This window comes from Micrasema longulum, unplaced genomic scaffold, assembly GCF_059751315.1.
Source record: "Micrasema longulum isolate JH-2025_06_02 unplaced genomic scaffold, ASM5975131v1 h1tg000113l, whole genome shotgun sequence".
Lineage (NCBI taxonomy): Eukaryota > Metazoa > Arthropoda > Insecta > Trichoptera > Brachycentridae > Micrasema > Micrasema longulum.
In genome coordinates this window covers 126,895-145,108 of record NW_028277319.1, presented here as the reverse complement: position 1 = coordinate 145,108, position 18,214 = coordinate 126,895, and the positions used below count along the sequence as shown (strand labels likewise).

At 31.3% G+C, this 18,214-nt stretch overlaps 2 protein-coding genes across 3 annotated transcripts; one reads left to right on the top strand and one right to left on the bottom strand.

Moving 5' to 3' along the window:
• Window positions 1–1,262: 1,262 nt before the first annotated feature.
• Upf2 (UPF2 regulator of nonsense mediated mRNA decay) lies at window positions 1,263–11,600 on the bottom strand. Of its 2 annotated transcripts, none has more exons than XM_088239099.1 (11): window positions 11,473–11,600; window positions 10,364–11,126; window positions 9,993–10,205; window positions 9,652–9,912; window positions 9,396–9,529; window positions 9,007–9,301; window positions 8,676–8,891; window positions 7,550–8,581; window positions 3,086–3,235; window positions 2,863–3,008; window positions 1,263–1,890 (listed from the first exon to the last, which is right to left on the bottom strand). In XM_088239099.1, the coding sequence occupies exons 2-11, from the start codon at window positions 11,069–11,071 to the stop codon at window positions 1,707–1,709; spliced, it is 3,339 nt and encodes a 1,112-aa protein (XP_088095225.1). In that variant the 5' UTR covers window positions 11,072–11,126; window positions 11,473–11,600; the 3' UTR covers window positions 1,263–1,706. The 2 variants fall into 2 exon arrangements, with proteins under 2 accessions (XP_088095225.1, XP_088095233.1); XM_088239107.1 differs by having other exon boundaries at window positions 10,364–11,078.
• Window positions 11,601–12,229: 629 nt separating this feature from the next.
• On the top strand, window positions 12,230–17,141 carry LOC148284512 (asparagine synthetase domain-containing protein CG17486). Its single transcript, XM_088238802.1, has 8 exons — window positions 12,230–12,592; window positions 12,673–12,927; window positions 13,032–13,212; window positions 13,944–14,140; window positions 14,224–14,633; window positions 14,710–14,881; window positions 15,083–15,324; window positions 16,898–17,141. Exons 1-8 carry the CDS (start codon window positions 12,536–12,538, stop codon window positions 17,085–17,087), a joined length of 1,704 nt encoding a protein of 567 aa, XP_088094928.1. The 5' UTR covers window positions 12,230–12,535; the 3' UTR covers window positions 17,088–17,141.
• The last annotated feature ends 1,073 nt before the right edge of the window (window positions 17,142–18,214 follow it).

The following is an 18,214-nucleotide window of genomic DNA, read 5'->3' as shown; positions in this document are numbered from 1 at the left end:
ATATTATGTAGCTTGAAACATACATACTCATGAATCAAGTATGTTGCATTTCTAAATGTGAAAATAAGTAAATGCATATTTAAAAAACACATGGATTCTTTAAATTAAGTATATCCAGAATAGAATCTTTATCTTTGAAAATATGCCAAAAAAAATAGATAATTAAGTTAAGAAATCTGTACTGCACTCAATATATTATTGTACTCTTTAGTTTCAATATATTGAATACATATTTACATAGAATTAAGAATAGTCCAGAAACTGCATACGCACATCAAACAGAAGGTGACTAAACTACTCATAAATGAGTAGGTTTACGTTTTGACCCATTAGTTTCTTTGTAGACGTCGCTCAGTACGCAACCCCTGATTTGAATTCAACTATGCCGTGTTGTGTCCTTTTAAAGTGTGGAAATACTGCTAGGATCTTAAAGAAACAGGATGCAATCACATTTCATGTGTAATTAGCAAATGAATGTGTATGTAACAAATGCATTACTTAAAAATTGAATTATTTTTCCATCTTTCAGATTGTCGAAGAAACAAAATTAACATTTCGTTAGTGTTGCCAGGGTAGTAACAAATGCATTACTTAAAAATTGAATTATTTTTCCATCTGTCAGATTGTCGAAGAAACAAAAATTAACATTTCATTAGTGTTGCCAGGTTAGTATTTTTTTTTACACTACTTTGCTCTTCTAATGAGAGAACTAATGAAAATTGGATCTCGGATTAAACAACTCTATCATGGACATTCGACCGACATTATATTTAAGACATAAAATATTATTTAACATGATATAAAAATATCCGTTTTATGTAAAATAAAATTTGTTTTATATTTTAAGTTTAAAGTTCATTAATTCAATTACTCTTATTAAATGATCCTTTACTTATCGACTCTGTTCTGTCAATCAACATTTTTGCGTACACAATAAAATTTTAGAGAAATTAACAGATTGCTTTTTTTTTTACCTTACAATTGTGTTATAATTATATTTTTTCCCATCGTGCAACATTACGCGACGGCATCACGAATGCGCGCGGCGAAAGTGAGGCATAGGGGGGGAATTATTGGACACAGTCCGATGTATTCAAATATGATTCTACGCTCCTTCTAGACTATTCTTAATTCTATGCATATATATTTTCAAACACAATGTAAATTATGAAAAGCTGGTAAACCAAAAAATGTATTTAATAGACTATTTTTTTAAATATTGATAAGATAAAATAGACAACAATAATGAATCAAAATATCTGTTTTTGATGATAATACCTTGTTTTTATGTATGTTTATTATACTAAACTTATCCTGAATACATGTAAAAAAAAATACATATTATGCAAAAGTAAAATAAGTTACCTTAAGACAGAGTGAGGTGAGCTGAAATGAATTGAGTTTTATTTTGAACGTTGATATTGATTTAAACTAATCTATAAAAATATTTCTGATTTCTAAAACACAAACAGTGGCTATCTTACACTACCCAGTCAGGTCAGGAATCTTCTTGAATATCATTTCGAGTTGTCCGTTTTCAATCCAGTTAGTGAGGGCGTAGTGACATCATTTTGACTTCGTCTTCGAGGTTGCAGCGCGCACACATATTTCTAGATGAGTGCATTCTGCAGTCATTGGCATCGAGAGTGTACTTATACCAATACTGATGCGGGCAAGTGGTACCAAATGCGGGTACTCGGTCAGTATTATTTTAACTTCTTTGTGCCAAAAATAAGGTCAACATCTGGGGCACCCTTGGGATGTTGGTACTTGTATCGAAAGTGTTGTCCTCGATTAGGATTACCTGTACCTCCCCCACTCCCCCCACTTCCCCCGCCCTCGGCACAGTACTCTTCCTCTTCCTGTCTTTCAGTAATATTTAGGGTCAACCTATAAATATAAAAGCAAAACCTTTTACTCAAACTCTTAATATTTTATATCGCGGGGTAATTGCTACAAATAGGTAACATCAAAATCGGTATTTGTGAGTTAACCACTAAAAATCCATATTTTTATCCTCCTCCATCAATGCTACAAATAGACAATGCATGCATTCGAATCATCATAATATGATTTGAATGAATCACGATATTTATATTTGTATCATTCATTGAAGAAGATATAAATATGCATTTTTATTTTAAAAAAATGATTTTGAAGTTACGTAGTTGAAGTGATTACCCTACGTTATGATGGGTACAGGATGTAAAAGATGGATGTCAATTTTTATGTGTTTTAAACTAATAATGGCATCTGACGACAGTTCACATGATCTACATTTTTGTTTAATAAAATTTTACATAAAAGCTCTACTTTCCAAGATAATTGAACAAGTAAAAAAACACACAGAGGATAAAGGGTGCATGTCACTTAAACACTGGAAATAAAGCGATAATTCAATATTAATAAAACCATTTTAGATGGTATAAAACAGTATAGGCTATTTACATTCCTTTATATTTATAAGTTTATTTTAATGTAATAATACTTTTAAGTGAAAGCAATATTATGATATAAATAACCAACTGCAATCACAACTTGTAATATAAAATGTAACATATTAAGTCTATGATAAAGAAATACATATAATCCATCTCACATAACTATTTACACTTTCCCTTAAGAAAAACCTTAATATGATACAGATGTTGCATTCTTGCAATGCTTAGCAGAGGAGGGCCGGACCCTTCATAACATATTTTATCATTGTTCTGGTTTCAATAAAGGTATTCCCATTTATTTCAACTCTTTTGAACTTAAGATATTTTATCCAAAATTTTTCAGTCTTCTCGACAGTATCTATACAAAATCTATAAATACCACAATCATATATATTTTGGTTTATAAAATAATTACAATTACCTTTTGACCCTTTCCATTTCTAATCTATCTGCCATAGCTTGTTGTTTCAAATTAGTTGCTAATTCAGCAGGTGCGTCAAAAGATTTATACAGCTGTTTGGTACCTTTTCGTACCATTAAAACAAATTCCACACTATCATTTCCTTGCTGTAAAAAAATGAAAGTGATAAATTAACTTCATAAAAAATATACCAATTTTTCGACCCAGAAAAAAGGTTTTTTACCAATAATTGCTCATAAGTTTTTTTTGTTTGCTGACGACAATGCACTGGAACTGAAATGTCCCTCTGTGAGGGTCTTCCTTCCCTTTGTCTCTCTGACATGTTATCTAAGAACATTTTTTCCAAAGCAGTTTCAAATTCAGTATCTTCCGCCTGAAATATTTGAAATATTAAAATTTTTATACTTTCTTTAACTCTTAAAAGACTGTGCTGAATAATCCCTTTGCAGCCGGTGTGGTAACACAATGTGACCACAAGCATAAGTCGAGATATTTTGAAATGTAAGCTAAAATACCAAATTATTTACAATGGTATGTGTTAAAAATGATATTTATTCAAAGATGTTACATAAAAAATATAAAATTAAAGCATATTTATGCAAAATAAAGTTAGAAATTGTGTTCATTCCTTTTAAAATCCCGCCAGCAGGCGCTACCGCACGCGTCTGGTTGTTGACTGAATTCCGAATTACATTTACGACTGAATTTAGCGGAAATAGATCAACCGGGAGACTAGAAAGTATGCTTTGCTAATACAACTTTTATTTAATGCAAAAAAGAATATCAAATTTTTATTGCAAATAAATACTAGATTTTATTAGAATAAATAAAAACGCTGTTAAAACATATTCTTAGAATAATATTGAAATAATACCTAAAAAAATAGCAAAAAAAAACTTGTAATAAATATAATAATAGTACGTAATACGTAATATAATTATCATAATTACACATACAAAAAAATGACAACGTAAACACGTGTTTTAAAACTAGTTACGAACAAATTTTTTGAACACTTTAAATTAAATAACTTTGGTTCTATTTAACGGTTAAAAAAAGCTTTGAACATACTTTACAACAGTTTGTTATAACTTCAAAAAATATACGTAGAGTTGAAAAATCTTTTTAATGTCATTACAAATCGCTTCTTCAATAAACGCTTATATAAATTATAAAAGCCTGTCCAAGAATTGAGTCAAAACTCTTAAGCATTATAATTACTTAATTAATTTTTTGGGCACCTCAAAACACACAATTGTTTTCCTTTAACGTCGATAAATATTGCAGATTTAGTTTCGACGAGTTTCAGAAAATGCACTATGTTTATTTGGGCATTTTTACACCATCCTGTTTTTCTTGTTACATCTTCTGAACTTTCGTGTGTTGGCAATTCAACATCATGGAAATTGATGGTTTGGTGCAAGAAGAGAAAGAACATGAATAGTACGTTTCTAAAAACATTTCGGTAGCGTTCGTTTGCTTTCGGTGGAATTTCACACACTATGTTTACGTGTATTTACGTTAAAAACTACAAATTGTAAAGCTAACGACCGCGGAAAGAATATTCTTAAACTTCTATCGTTGATTCTCTAATCAGTGTTTTTTTTATCCATAATACAGTTACTTTATTTATATTTAAATCAAGATTAAAATGTCACTATCTAAATATTTAAATTGTTCCTTTATCCTTCTTCTTTCCTTCCCACCCCCTCTCCGCTCTTCATGGTAAAGTAAATATTTTTACACTAAATGTTTATTTTGTTAATCTTTCTTTTTAATTTTTGTATAAAATTGTAAGATTCAATATGTCCATGTATTTATAATTTTCTCAAACTGAACGGTTTAAGTAGGTAGAAAGAAATTGCCTTAAGGTAATATGCCCGCCCTTACATGTATATATATATATATATATATATATAAATATATTTATACATATATATATACATATATATATATATATATATATATATATATATATATATATATATATAAAGTGTCAAATAAATAAAAATAAAGGAGTTTAAACAAGCAATATCCATCAGCTCCATCAAAACTCTAAGCAGCCACCTTCAAGTTTTTCTCATACAAGAATATTATCTTGTTAATTTGTCTCCAATATCCACAACTACTTTTGTAGGGTTGTAGTGAAGTATAATTTCTGGATTTTTCGCTCCCCTCTAAAACGGTTTCTCTTTATTCATTATCATTATCTGATTCTAAAATTTGGTCCCCCCTCAAACTCCTTTGGAAGGCTCATTTTCACTTTCTGTATCTGTATTTTCACACTCAATATTGTCTTCCACGTCTAATACATCTTCTCTATTTTCCATCTCCATGTTACTTTCATCACTTGCATATTAAATGTTCTCAATTTCTTTGTTATTAAAATTTCGAGACATCGCTCATCCGGGGCAAAAACGACACAACTAACTTTTTTTTTAAAACCGTGATAAGTATGTCACAAGTCTTATAAATACGTGTTTTATCCGGTGCAAAAACAGCAGAATGATAGTTTGACTACAAACTACCAGGGAGCATTTGTGCCAATGAAAAATTTGAACAATTTTGTAAGTACTAGTGACAACAACGCCTGATTTGTAAGTTGCGCGCGGGGACCTGCCGAAAGCGCTTGTGTCTGTGCCTGTGTAGACATAAAGGTGATTGTGACAAACTATTTGTAATTTTTTTTGTGTAACAACGACCCTACTGTGATTTTTCAGGACCACAAAACTGATGGAGGACCATCAGCACCACAAAATATTGACGGAGATTGGATGAGTAATGTCTGTAATTATGACGAAGATTTCTCGCTAACTGATAGTGGTAATGAATTTAAGCCTGCAGAAAAGGAAAAAAGAAGCCTTATATCAACATCAAGCTCATCATCGTCATCATCAACCTGAAGCTCATCATCGAGTAGCTCGAGTACTGATGTATCAATCATACGCGATGAGCCAAATAATGATTAAAGGAACCCTAACTAAAATAATCAACCAATAATGTCAAATAGTATTGAGATTTTTTTTTTTAAATAATGAGATAATAGTCTTTCGATAAGTGAATTTAAATAATAAATATATATTATCAGTTGATCTTATTTTCACCCACAGGTAATAACTTGCCATAATTGTCTAAAAATATATTATCCCAGTACAACAACGACGTAAATATAAGTATTAATATTTTTATTGGTATATTTTAAGATCATTTGAAGTAATTTTTGAAAACTTTTTGCAATCCGTTAACAAATTAACAGTCCAAACTAACGTAATATTCAAAAAAATTGTGAAAATATATTTAAAAAAGTAATTTATGACTATAACAATCTTTAATAAAATAAAATCATATTCACTGCAGTTATGTCGTTATTGCACCGGATAAGCGACATGATAAATTATGTAATGTTGTAATAACTTATATTTACATATAAGGTTTTAATCAAAAATCCTTGGGCACACTTCCACTTATTTGTTTGACCAATTAGCGCTTTCATCCTCTAATGGACATCTTCAGACTGGCGAATATTATACAATGTAAGGATGATTTACAGAAATCAAAATATTATCTTAAGTGTGGAAATGAGTGAAAGTGTACCAATTATTTTTGATTAATAACTTATATGTAAATGTATGTAAATATTACATCATTACAATGAAATTCCATGAAGAATTGTCAAAAAGTAATTTAAATCAGATAAATTGTGAATAAATTGTAGAAACATTTCGGGAACACGGTGTGTTAAATACAGCGTCAGCTTAGTATACTACAAAAAACTTCACGCGACTAATGTGTTCTCTGTCCCACAAGTGGTATAATTCTGTATCGTACTCTTTCGGTATTGTTTTCTCGGTCACTCAAGCTCCGCCCCTAACTAATAGTGTCCTTGTCGGTCTTCTGATATGCTATATTCTCGTGCTCTTTCTTATAAAATTTAATAAACCACTTATAATACTGGCATCTCTTTCGTTTGTTTGAATTTATTTTACAAAATGAAGAAAATGTTTTTTTATAGAAAAAGCCCGTGCATTTTTTATAAAAATGTTTCCTTATTTTGGTGTAAAAAACTCCATATAAAGAATACAAAAAATATGAGTTGGTTATTTAAAAAAATAAGAGAGTTATTAAATGTTTTTTACCCGAGGTAGACATCCGTTACCGCATAGCCACACATGAGTTAATAAAATAGGTTGAATAATACATACAATAATGTCCAATGATTTTCATATTAAAATCAATATACAAAAATACAATACCATTAAAAATTTACGTTGAAAACATTGTAAAGATAAAAATAAAGTTAATAAAAGATGATTTTTTGACTTTTATTTGGCGGAATTAAGGAACGGGGTCCCCTAGAGAGGTCTGGTGATGTCCACATGCTCCACTTAGGAACGGATATGGAAAAGAAGAAGAAATAAAAAACCTAAAAACCTAAAATTGTCAATTGCTACATAGAAAGCAATTTATCAAGTTAGTATTGTAAGATAATAATAATAATTATGGTTAATTAACAAAAATTTCAATTTCTTTATCTACTACATACACACTTAGGTAATAGATTTCTCTGGATTATGTCGAGTCTGCATAACTAGGTACAATCTGTTTTAAGGCAGACATTTTTAGGCAAAAATAAACAAGAACATTACTACCTACTAGTTAATTTATTATAAAGTTATAAGATGCATACGTGTTTTTGCGGAGGCAAGCGTGGAGTATCTTGGTGTTCTACAATGGGAATATCTTCATTCTCAGTGAGATCTTCATCATCAGAGCTATTTGACACAACTTGATGATCTGAATTTCCTTCGTCGTCTGTTTCTATTATTGTCTCCAAACCATCGGTTTCTGTGTCATCAATATTAGGTTCTAATTCCATTCCTTCATCATCTAAATTTGGAAACAAACTCTTTTTCAAATCTTCAACAGCATCCTTACACTCTTGCCAATTAGTGTACTGAACTAATTTAGGTCTCAAGCTTAATAGACATTCTTGATAAATGTTACGGACATATATGGGAAACGGATTTTCTTCAGTCCAATGAGGATCAGATTGTTTAAACCAAAAATAATTTTGGAAAAATATTAAAAAATAGTCCAATTTTCTTTTACTAGAGCCACTATTAAAATATGCGCCGCATGTTTCTAAAAGAACACAAACTAATCTTATTCTGAAAGCACTATCAGTTGGATCGAGGGGTGATTCAATAGAATGATCCAAAGTAACTCCAAACGTTATAAAAGAGTAAAGAGCATTGAAAATATCACGAGAATCAACTAATTTGTAGTTGTATAATTCTCCAAGGTATCGAGCCATGGCAATGCGACGTTGATTATGCCGAGGGTGTGGATGCTCCAAAGTGATCCGCAAGTCTTCGAGTACAGCGTCTACTACTCGAGAACCTATAAGCTCCTGCCAAGCGGCTAGGGCGGCTACAAGCCTCGCTAGGCACCGCCGCCCGGCGTGTTTGACCTTCCAGCCCGCAGCCAGCCACTGAACAACTAAGGCGCAGAATTCCTCATTCTCCCAATCCAACTTGCGCATCAATCTCAAGGTTTTATCTTCATTACTTTTTTGTAAATCCTGGTGAAGAATTTTTTGCACAAATCTAAATAAAGGAGGTTCATCTTCCCTTGTTATTGCAGCAGTTTCTGGTGGATTCACATAATAATATGCATTTTCTATTTGAGTAATGTGACGCGAGTCTGAGATTGACACACTCTGAAACCAAAGTGTTAAATATAAATAATTTATTTCAATTAACCGCAGTTTATTAGTAAAATACTGATTTTATATAAACAAGTCAATTTATTACCTTAATACGCATCATCTGTTGAAGATATATTGTCATTCTTTGATGTGTTTCTGGTGAACAATATAAAAATCTTCCGCATGTTTCCAGCAAATTGCAAGCCATTTCAATATGATGATGCTTGAAATCATGCAAGAGAACTTTCAAGCAATAAAGAGCTTCAATTTTCGAATATAAATTAAACTTCACTAGCTCACCAATAAAACGGACAACTTTAATCTAAAAAAAACAAATTAAATATCGTAATTAAATTCCAAATTAAATCTTATAAACGAGTCAAGTTATTCTTATTAAATGTAAAAACTCTTTATGAAATATTGCAAAAGTTACAAACCTTTGATTCAATGTTAATTTGATCTTTCTTACGAACGTGATATTTAAAATCCTGTTTCAACATTTGACTTAAGTCATTACCAATGTCAGGAAGTACGGGATAAAGAATGGCAGCAAATCTAGCATAGAATGGTAGGAGATCTAGTCTAGTACGCGCAACACTAAACAGTATACGAGTCAACTTTTTTCTATTATGTTTTGTATTTAAATTTAAAATAAAATCAACTGCAGAATTATCTATGAGTTCCCGATTCACACAATTCGGCATATGATTTAAAAACGCTTCCAATGCATATCTGTAAGAAACAGAATAAACATTTAACATCGTTTAATATTTTCCCGCCATCTGTGACAGTGCATTTTATAATAATAATATTTAAGAAAACATACTTATTAGAAACATTAGATGTTTGTGGTTCCTCTTGTTCTGGTTCCGGAATTGTGGTCGGATCTTCAGCATCGCTAAATTCTTCTTCCTGAAGCTCCTGATCTAATATTTCTTCCGTCACAGTATCTGGATTAACCTGAAATTTCAATCATGCGAGAAATAGTCGCAAATGTATTCACATGCAAAGCATGAAAACTGAATCTACTGTAGATGAGTAAACATAGAAAGAGTATCGGTAATTATAATTAAATCCATTACCTCCTTTTGGGGCTGGTAATTTGGCAGAAAAACTTTAAGGTCCGGTAAACTAGTGTAAAAACTTCTCGTGTCTTCATCTTGCCACGGGTCATTAGCGGGTAATTTGTGATCTCCATCACCAACTCCTAAAGTAACATCTCCAGAAGCGCTGGCCAGAGATGCGGTGGTTAAACATATAATGGGCTCCCCGACTTCTCCGAGTTCTTCACAGAGGATATCGGCAAAACTTTGGGCTCCACTCAATAACCTATCAAAATTTGTCTGAAAAACAAATGAAAAATGTTTTCAATGGATTTATTGTTATTGTTATTGTTAGTACAATAATTGAAATGACTATGGACCTGTTGTGTTTCCAGCTGATCTTTCCTTTCTTGGGACAATTCACCCCTTGTATGTAATGTGCGTTGATTGGCAATGTGAAGCGCCTGCAATTGATGTCTCTGTGTCGCCAGATGACGAGTCAACGAAGAGAAGTAGTCTTTCAGAATGGATCGTACGCCCGCTTGTTTCTCGGGAGGCAAAAATGTACTACGAGGTATATCTAAATCATATTCCTGCAAAATTATACATATCAATTTAACTATGCAGATTGAAATATTTTGAGGAATTTATTTATTTATTTATAAACGCCCTTAGAGATTTTACATCGTGGTTTACACAAATAGTATAATATAAACAAAAACAAATAAATAGTAGCTTTATATGAACATACCTTTGCTATATCTTTGACTTTCTTCGGAACTAAACCGGCGTAATCTTCTCCACAATGTTTACAGAAGGTAAGAAGGATGTTAATATTATTGTGCTCTTCTTTATCCATATTGATAAGCACTGTCAGAACATTCCCCAATAACGGCAAACCCACTTTATTGGGAAATATTCCGCAAGAGATCAATTCGCCATAAAATCTTAAATCAACCCGTAATTTAGATGGGTTAGAAATTTTATCAGACACTTTAAAAGTGAGTATCTTTTGCCAATTTTCAAATAAATTTTGTGAAAATTCTGTATAATTCTGATGCAAAATGGAACAAAGTTTAATTGCAGCTGGTATATCAGACATTTTTAACTTGGCTTCAGTAATAGCAGAGGCTACTTCGGATATGTATTTTGTCAGGTTGAGAGTGCTGAAATCTTTTAAAATTGCATCCAATTGAGTGGCTGAGAATGTCTTCAACTTCTTGACAAATGTGGTATTCTTCTTTAAGACCGAATCTAGTTTGGAAAAATAGCTGTCCGGGGGACGAACACATTGTTGGTTTACTTGTCTTAGCTCGGCTTTATTGTTTAGTCGTGCATCTAGTTCACCGATAAATTCTATAACACTTTTCTTCTCTTCATCTTTATCTGAAGAAATCTCTTCAATGTTATTTGCACTATTATCACTTACAAGTTCATCTTTCGTTTCAGACGATTCCATTATTTATCTGTGAATTGATCAAATTATGTTCTATTTTTTCATCAATAAAAACAAGCTGAAAGTTGCAACCAAGGGAAAAAGATTAGATTTAAAACAAGACTGACAGATTCCTTTAATATAATTAATATTTTCAGAATAAATCATAATACATTTCAATTACATAAATATTGTTTAAATTTATCTCATTGATCTTGAAAACTGACAATTCCTAATAATGATTCAAAATCGTGCATAATATTGTAATTATAATTACATCTACGATTTTATTATGTATGGATAAAAGTATAGTAAAAATGTTTTTTTTATCTAAAAAAAAACATGACTTATAAGCTATTTTGTTTTTTTTTTCTTAGACAATGTGTTTGAGACTAAAATACAAGAATTGATATCTTAATACTTACTAATATATTTATTCCGCTTTTATTATGTGTATTTTTATTTATTTTCGTCATTTGACAACACGTCTTCGAAAACGAACTCAGCAAAATCGCTGTCAAAATTCATTCATTTATATTTCTACATTGTCTCTGATTCATATCGTGTAAACCATTCTTCTTCTTCGTTTTTTCATGGCCTTTTCACATCTCTACTCGGGTGTTCTGGCCACTGTCGAGTATTTTTGTTTTGTTTTTTTTCTTTTTACATATTTACACATGTGTTAGTAATATAATGTATACAAGTTAGTATGTTAGTATTCAATATAATATATACAAATAATAATATAACATATTTACAGCTTTACACCATTTATAACTAGATATTACCATAGGATTTTAAATTCACGTTTATTGGGTGGGGACAGGAGAGTTAGAATATGAATAGGGAATAGGATGTTAATATCAGAGAGGTCGGATAGGAAATCAGGATAACAATCATTTATGGGGCATCCAAAAAAAATATGGTTTTAATCTTCCTCAACTAGCTGACATTCGCAAATGGAAGAGTCCCTGACATGGATTTTGAACAGATGAGAACCATTGCAGCAGTGCCCAATGCGCATTCTGCATATGGAGGGTATCTCAAACTTGTTCAGAATCATTTTGGAAAACCATGGTTTTTCTGTTACATTTGGCTTCAGTTGGAAAAGATGTCTAGCCTTGGCTTCGGAGGAGGCTACCCAATATTCTTGCCATGTGCGAAGTATCGCATAAACCAGGCATAGGCTAGAGCTAGAAATTTGAAGTTGTCGATAGTATAAAGAACGTTTAAAAGGCTCAATTTTTATTTATTAAAAAAACAGGATTCATGAAACGATGAAACGTATAATCTCTGGTTTCATGACATCGACGATAATACTATAATATTTTATTAGACTTGTTTGATTGACAAAATACATATTATATCGTTTATCTATGACGTCCACAATACATGTGATTTTGACAGCTTAACAGTTTATATTGTTATAATTTAAAACATTATCACTAACACTGTATTGGAAATAATATTCCATTTTTATTTCTAAAAATGTGTGGGATTTTTTGTAGCATCGCTTACATAAATGATCAAGGTTTAAATAATAAGGTTATTTTTTCTTCTGAACCTACTTCAACATTATTGTATGCTTATTCAGTTTATAGTTAACATTGGATTTTTTAAAATAGGAAATCAGAGTTGAAGAACTTCTTAATTGTAGAGGACCAGATACGTGTCATTCTTTAGTTTCTGATGTTTCCTCAAGCAATTTTATAATAACTATGATTGGTAAAACACTATGGATGCAGGGAAACCAGCCTAGAAAACAGCCTATGGAATCCATGTATGGTGCTCTTCTTTTCAACGGAGATGTATATGACAGTGAAAGGGATAGAAGTATTAGCGACACAGAAAAATTAATGAAAAATCTTGATGAAAAACTGGTTAGCAAAACAGATTATTAATTTGAAGAATTTACATATTTTCAAATGTAACTGGCATTTGTAACCAAAAGTACTAATCATAATTTTAATCAATATATTTACAGGGTTGCGGTGGTTTTTCTGAGAATGATGTTATTAAAGTTATAAAAAACTTGATTGGACCATTCAGCCTTATTTACTGGGATAAAATAAATAATCACCTTTATTTTTCTCGAGATCGTTTTGGACGAAAAAGTCTATTAATATGTAAAGAAAATGAAAAAATTATTTTAAGTAGCGTGCTCAGTAAGTTATATTATTTGTGCCTTTTCGTTTATATACTTAACAATAACCATTTAGCATATTTTACAATTAAAAATCATCGACATATCTTATTATTTTATGTGTGCCATATTTATTAATTATCTTGTGAATATTATGAATTTTATCACTTTCATTAATTATTTTGTCAACTTTTTCAAAATATTTTATCAAATTATATGTAGGTAATATGAACTGGGTCTTGGCCACGTGGTAGTGTCGCGAATTGTGGATCAGAGATCTAAGCTTTAAAACCCCCTCTACCACATCTCGTTTCCCATTTTCTAGAAATTTTCTTATAAAATGGCCCTAAAATTGAAATATTTGAGTACCCAAATCATAAGATTGTAATTTTTAATATAAATTTACTAAACTAATTATTTTTGTCGGCCTAGTGGTGTAATAATGGTCAGCGCGTTTGCCTACCATCAAGAAATATCGGGTTTGATTCCTGACATCGTTGATTTGAAATATTTATTTAAAAGGGTGTTTTCGCACTAGAATATTTCATAGTCCCTGGACTGGTACCTAAAACGTAAGACTGATCATCTTACCTTCACGTAAAAAAAAGATCTATATACGCTGCGATTGCTGTACAAATGCAGTGCCCTATGCACCCTTAGGTGCGGAAATGGAATGATGATGATGATTAATTATTTTTTCACGGTTGATTTGTCTTAAATTTGTTTCAAAATGAAAACATTCTTATGTTTCAGAAAAAGAATTTCGGAATGCTGTTGAGCTCCCAACCGGATATATTTATCTACTAGATCTAAATAATAGTAAAATAAAACAATCTTCATGGTTGGAAAACTTATCTGACAGCAAATTTCAGTCTGTAGATGATTGGTTTTCATCTTTAAATATTGAAATAAGTAACTATTATTTTACGTGCACTCCCATGCATGAAGAAGTAAGAACCTTTTTTCAAATCAAAACTATGCAATTACTCATCTGTTTGTCATATGCTATTGAATTCTTACACATTGTTTTCAGGATATTAACTTTTTGTCAAAAATTGAGAATTTATCAATAAATATGTCCTGTCGTGTTACATTTTTAAAAACACTTCTATTCGAAGAATCGTTTTCACGTAAGGTCAAAAAGCTATTAGATCTCTTGTCAGACAGTGTTAAAACCCGTGTTAGTACACAACCTGGGGTATGCAAAAATTGTGTCCTTAAGAAGGCAAAATGTACTTCTCACTGCACACTAGGAATTCTGTTTTCTGGAGGACTAGATTGTACTATTCTGGCAGCATTAGCTCACCGCCACGTTCCAATTGATGAATCCATAGATTTACTAAATGTTGCCTTTGAACATAAAAGTTGTGTTGACTTTCGAGTACCTGATAGACTTACATCTTTTCAATCATTAGAAGAATTGAAGAAAAATTTTCCACTAAGGTGATAATAAAATATAAAAAGCTTTAATTCGATGTCTGCAAAATTTCAAATTGTTGAAATAAATGTTACATTTTAGGAAATGGAATTTAGTTGAAGTAAATGTTACTACTCAAGAACTAAAAGAAAAACAATCTGATATTATTGGAGATTTGGTATATCCTCTGCAGTCAATACTGGATGAAAGTTTGGGTTCTGCATTGTGGTTTGCAGCTAGAGGTGAAACTCCTAACTACAAGTCAACAAGCAGAGTAAATACCTCTTTAATATCTTGAATGTCTTTAAAAAGAAAAAAATATCTGTGCTATAAAAATAATTAATCCGTAATGAACATTTTAAATGTTCATTGAGATACATATTTTTCTTAGTCTTCTATCATATTTTGTGTAATAGACGGTTGTAAAAAAACTACAAGTTAGAAAAAAAATCTCAAGGTTTAGTGATTTTTTTAGGTTTTATTGATGGGTATGGGCGCAGATGAACTCTTTGGAGGATATACAAGACATAGGAATATATTTAAAAGAGGTGGATGGACTGCCCTCGAAAGGGAATTGCAAATGGATTGGCAACGTTTACCATATCGTAATCTAGCCAGGGACGATCGTGTTGTAAGCCACCATGGACGACAGCCAAGAATGCCGTATTTGGATGAAAAATTTATTGATTTCGTTGTGGGATTGAAGCCATGGGAAAGGTATAATATGGGTTTAGAGTAAGATAAGATTTTGCATTGAAAAGTTTGTAGTTAATTTTTTTTTATAAAAAAGTCTATGGGTGAATAACAATAACTTAACCAACAAACCAGTAAACAAAAATAAAACATGGCATCTCTAATACAATTTCTCATTTGATGAGGCCACAATGAAGGTTGATAATGGTTTATAGATGAAAACCGACAACACAAATTGAAACTAAAGGAGTTTATTATGACAAATTTACCTACATTTTAACCCTTTTAATATGGGTGTTCATTCAAATGTACGCGAAAGTTAATATTTATTTACTCTTTTACTTACCAAAATTAAAAAGCAGTTTTTTTTCAGCACATTCGCCTGAGGGATCGCATTTCGACAGCATTCAACCTACTTTCATTGTAATTTTTCCAATTCCATACTTCGCTCCCATAAATTAGAGTTGGCACTAGAACTCCGTTGTGAACTGCTAGTTTAACCTCCTGCGATAAATATTTGTTTGCCAAAGTAGATTTCAGTGCACCGTTCACCCTGTTCCCGGCACTCACCCTCCTTTCAATATCTTTCTCGGTCTTTTCATCCCTAGTAAACATACTTCCCAGGTACACAAATTCTTCTACCTGATTCAGAATATCTCCGTTCACACTGATTTCACATTTAGTTATGTGTTTTCATCCCTTTCAAAAACCATCACTTTCGATTTATCAACATTCATAAGCAAATCGCTTTTCTTGCATACATCGTAGACTTTTGTTACCAAGAATTGCAGGTCTTCTTTGCTGCTAGCAAGAAGCACGGCATCATCCGCATACAGAAGACAGTTAACAGTTATACCACTCATTTTTGCTCCCATTCTTAAATCTTTCAGTTCTTTCATACAGTTATCGATGTATATGTTGAACAACCATGGTGACATTACACATCCCCGTTTGACTCCTTTAGGAATATTAAACCATGGTGTAAATGACTCATTCACCTTCACACATGCTGTGCTGTCCTTATACAGTGACGCAATAGCCCTTGTCAGGTTACCATTCACTCCATACTCCGATAAAACCTTTCACAATTTCTCTCAGTCAACTCTATCAAATGCCTTTTGCAGATCGACAAATGCGCAGAAAAGTATCTGGTGGTTAGCCAGAAACTTTTCTGTCATATTTCGCAGAGCAAATATTTGATCCATACATCCTCTTCCATTCATAAATCCACTTTGTATATCCCACACTCTATCTTTAGTCACTTTTCTTACTCTCTCAACTTTCTTTCCAACAGCGCTCAAAAGGCTGATAGCTCTATAGTTTCCGCTCTTATAAGCCAAGTTTTAGATATATTTTGCTAAAATTTAACCAATTGAATGAATAAACATATATTGTACATGTTTCATTAATTTTATGGATTTATTATCAGTTTGAGGCTTATTGTTCATAAAAAAATATTGTTAAAAAAATACTAAAAATTTTCAAATAATTATTCTAGTACATTAAGAATACAAAATATTTTTATATCCACAATGATTATTTTAGGTCTGAAAGGGTTAAATTTATGTATCTAAAACTTGTCTATTTTATTTTACAGATGTTTTCTAAATGAAAAATGTGGACCAGGAACTGGTGACAAAATGCTGTTGCGATTAGCCGCTATGACACTGGGATTAGAATGCGCATCAGTTTTGCCAAAGCGAGCTATTCAATTCGGCTCAAAAATTGCAAATAAAAAAGATAATGCTAAAGATATATCTCAAACATTCACTAAAATATTATTATAACTGCCAATATTAAACTGTAAAAAAAAACATATAAACAGTTTTTACTCCAATCAATATTTGCATGGAGTTTCCATTTTTTATCCCACTTATCTCCAAGGAGCTCAAATTCGATACAATAAAGATTTCTCATGATTTAAAAATAATAAACAAATATATTCCTGAAAATAATATGTATTTCAATAGAATTGCACTAATTTTTGAAGACGAATTTATGCCAAACCATTAATGAGATTTTTGTGTTGTAAAGGATGTAATATTGAACACTTGTTTTAATAAAATAAAAGTATAATAACAGGTGTCAAAAAAAACAAAATTGTGCACCCTATAGAGTAAAATGTTTTAAAAAGTAGTGCCATGAAAACGTACCCATCGTTACTGAGTTTGTTTATCAACCAGGGCTGCATTAAACAAGCATGCATATTAGGGTGATGCTTAAAAGACCCAAAAAATTTTTTTGTTTCTTTTCTCTTGATTCACCCTCCCGTTTTGTTCTACCTAATAAGAGAAACTTAAATTAATTTTTTGAGATTTTTTGAGAAAAATTTAAAGGTCGCTACCGAAGATTAAAAAATCTAAAATTTTCCCAAAAAGTGATTATTTAAAAAAAATTGTATTCATTATATATATTTATTTTTTTTACATAATAAAAGCTAAAATGAGGTTATAAGGTCCATATATGTTACTCAAAGCTAGTTTTGTATCATATATGTGTTACAATTTACTTTCGGGATGTGAACAAACAAGAGGAAAATTAGACAAAAAACACAGATTTTTATAAAATTTCTTTAACTGTCACAATTTAAAAAAAACTTATTACAGAATTAATATAAGCTTATATTAGTTGTTTAGAGTCCTTAAAAAGATTTTGATGCACAATTAACACGTAAAAAAACTCATTATGCAGACAGCAAAGTTGCTTTTTTGTAGTTCGGGAACTTTTGTCTGAAGGACTTCACAAGAAGCAAAATATACTGCTTCTGGTCTTCATCTAGGGTCAGTATTTTGTTGTACTCTTGGATTAAGGACACCCCTCTCTCTGCTGTATCATTGACTACCTTAAATTTGGATACTATCTCCTTACTTTGAATATATTCCTTGTCTTTGATCCAGTCTTCAACTTTTTTCTT

Coding starts and splice junctions, on each gene's coding strand:
- Upf2 (XM_088239099.1), bottom strand. CDS start 11,071: ATGGAATCGTCTGAAACGAAAGATGAACTTGTAAGTGATAATAGTGCA. Junction 10,206..10,363: donor AAGTCAAAGATATAGCAAAG/GTATGTTCATAT, acceptor ATAATTTTGCAG/GAATATGATTTAGATATACC. Junction 3,009..3,085: donor AAACTTATGAGCAATTATTG/GTAAAAAACCTT, acceptor ATTTTTTTACAG/CAAGGAAATGATAGTGTGGA.
- LOC148284512 (XM_088238802.1), top strand. CDS start 12,536: ATGTGTGGGATTTTTTGTAGCATCGCTTACATAAATGATCAAGGTTTA. Junction 12,928..13,031: donor AAAATCTTGATGAAAAACTG/GTTAGCAAAACA, acceptor ATATATTTACAG/GGTTGCGGTGGTTTTTCTGA. Junction 15,325..16,897: donor GGATTGAAGCCATGGGAAAG/GTATAATATGGG, acceptor TTTATTTTACAG/ATGTTTTCTAAATGAAAAAT.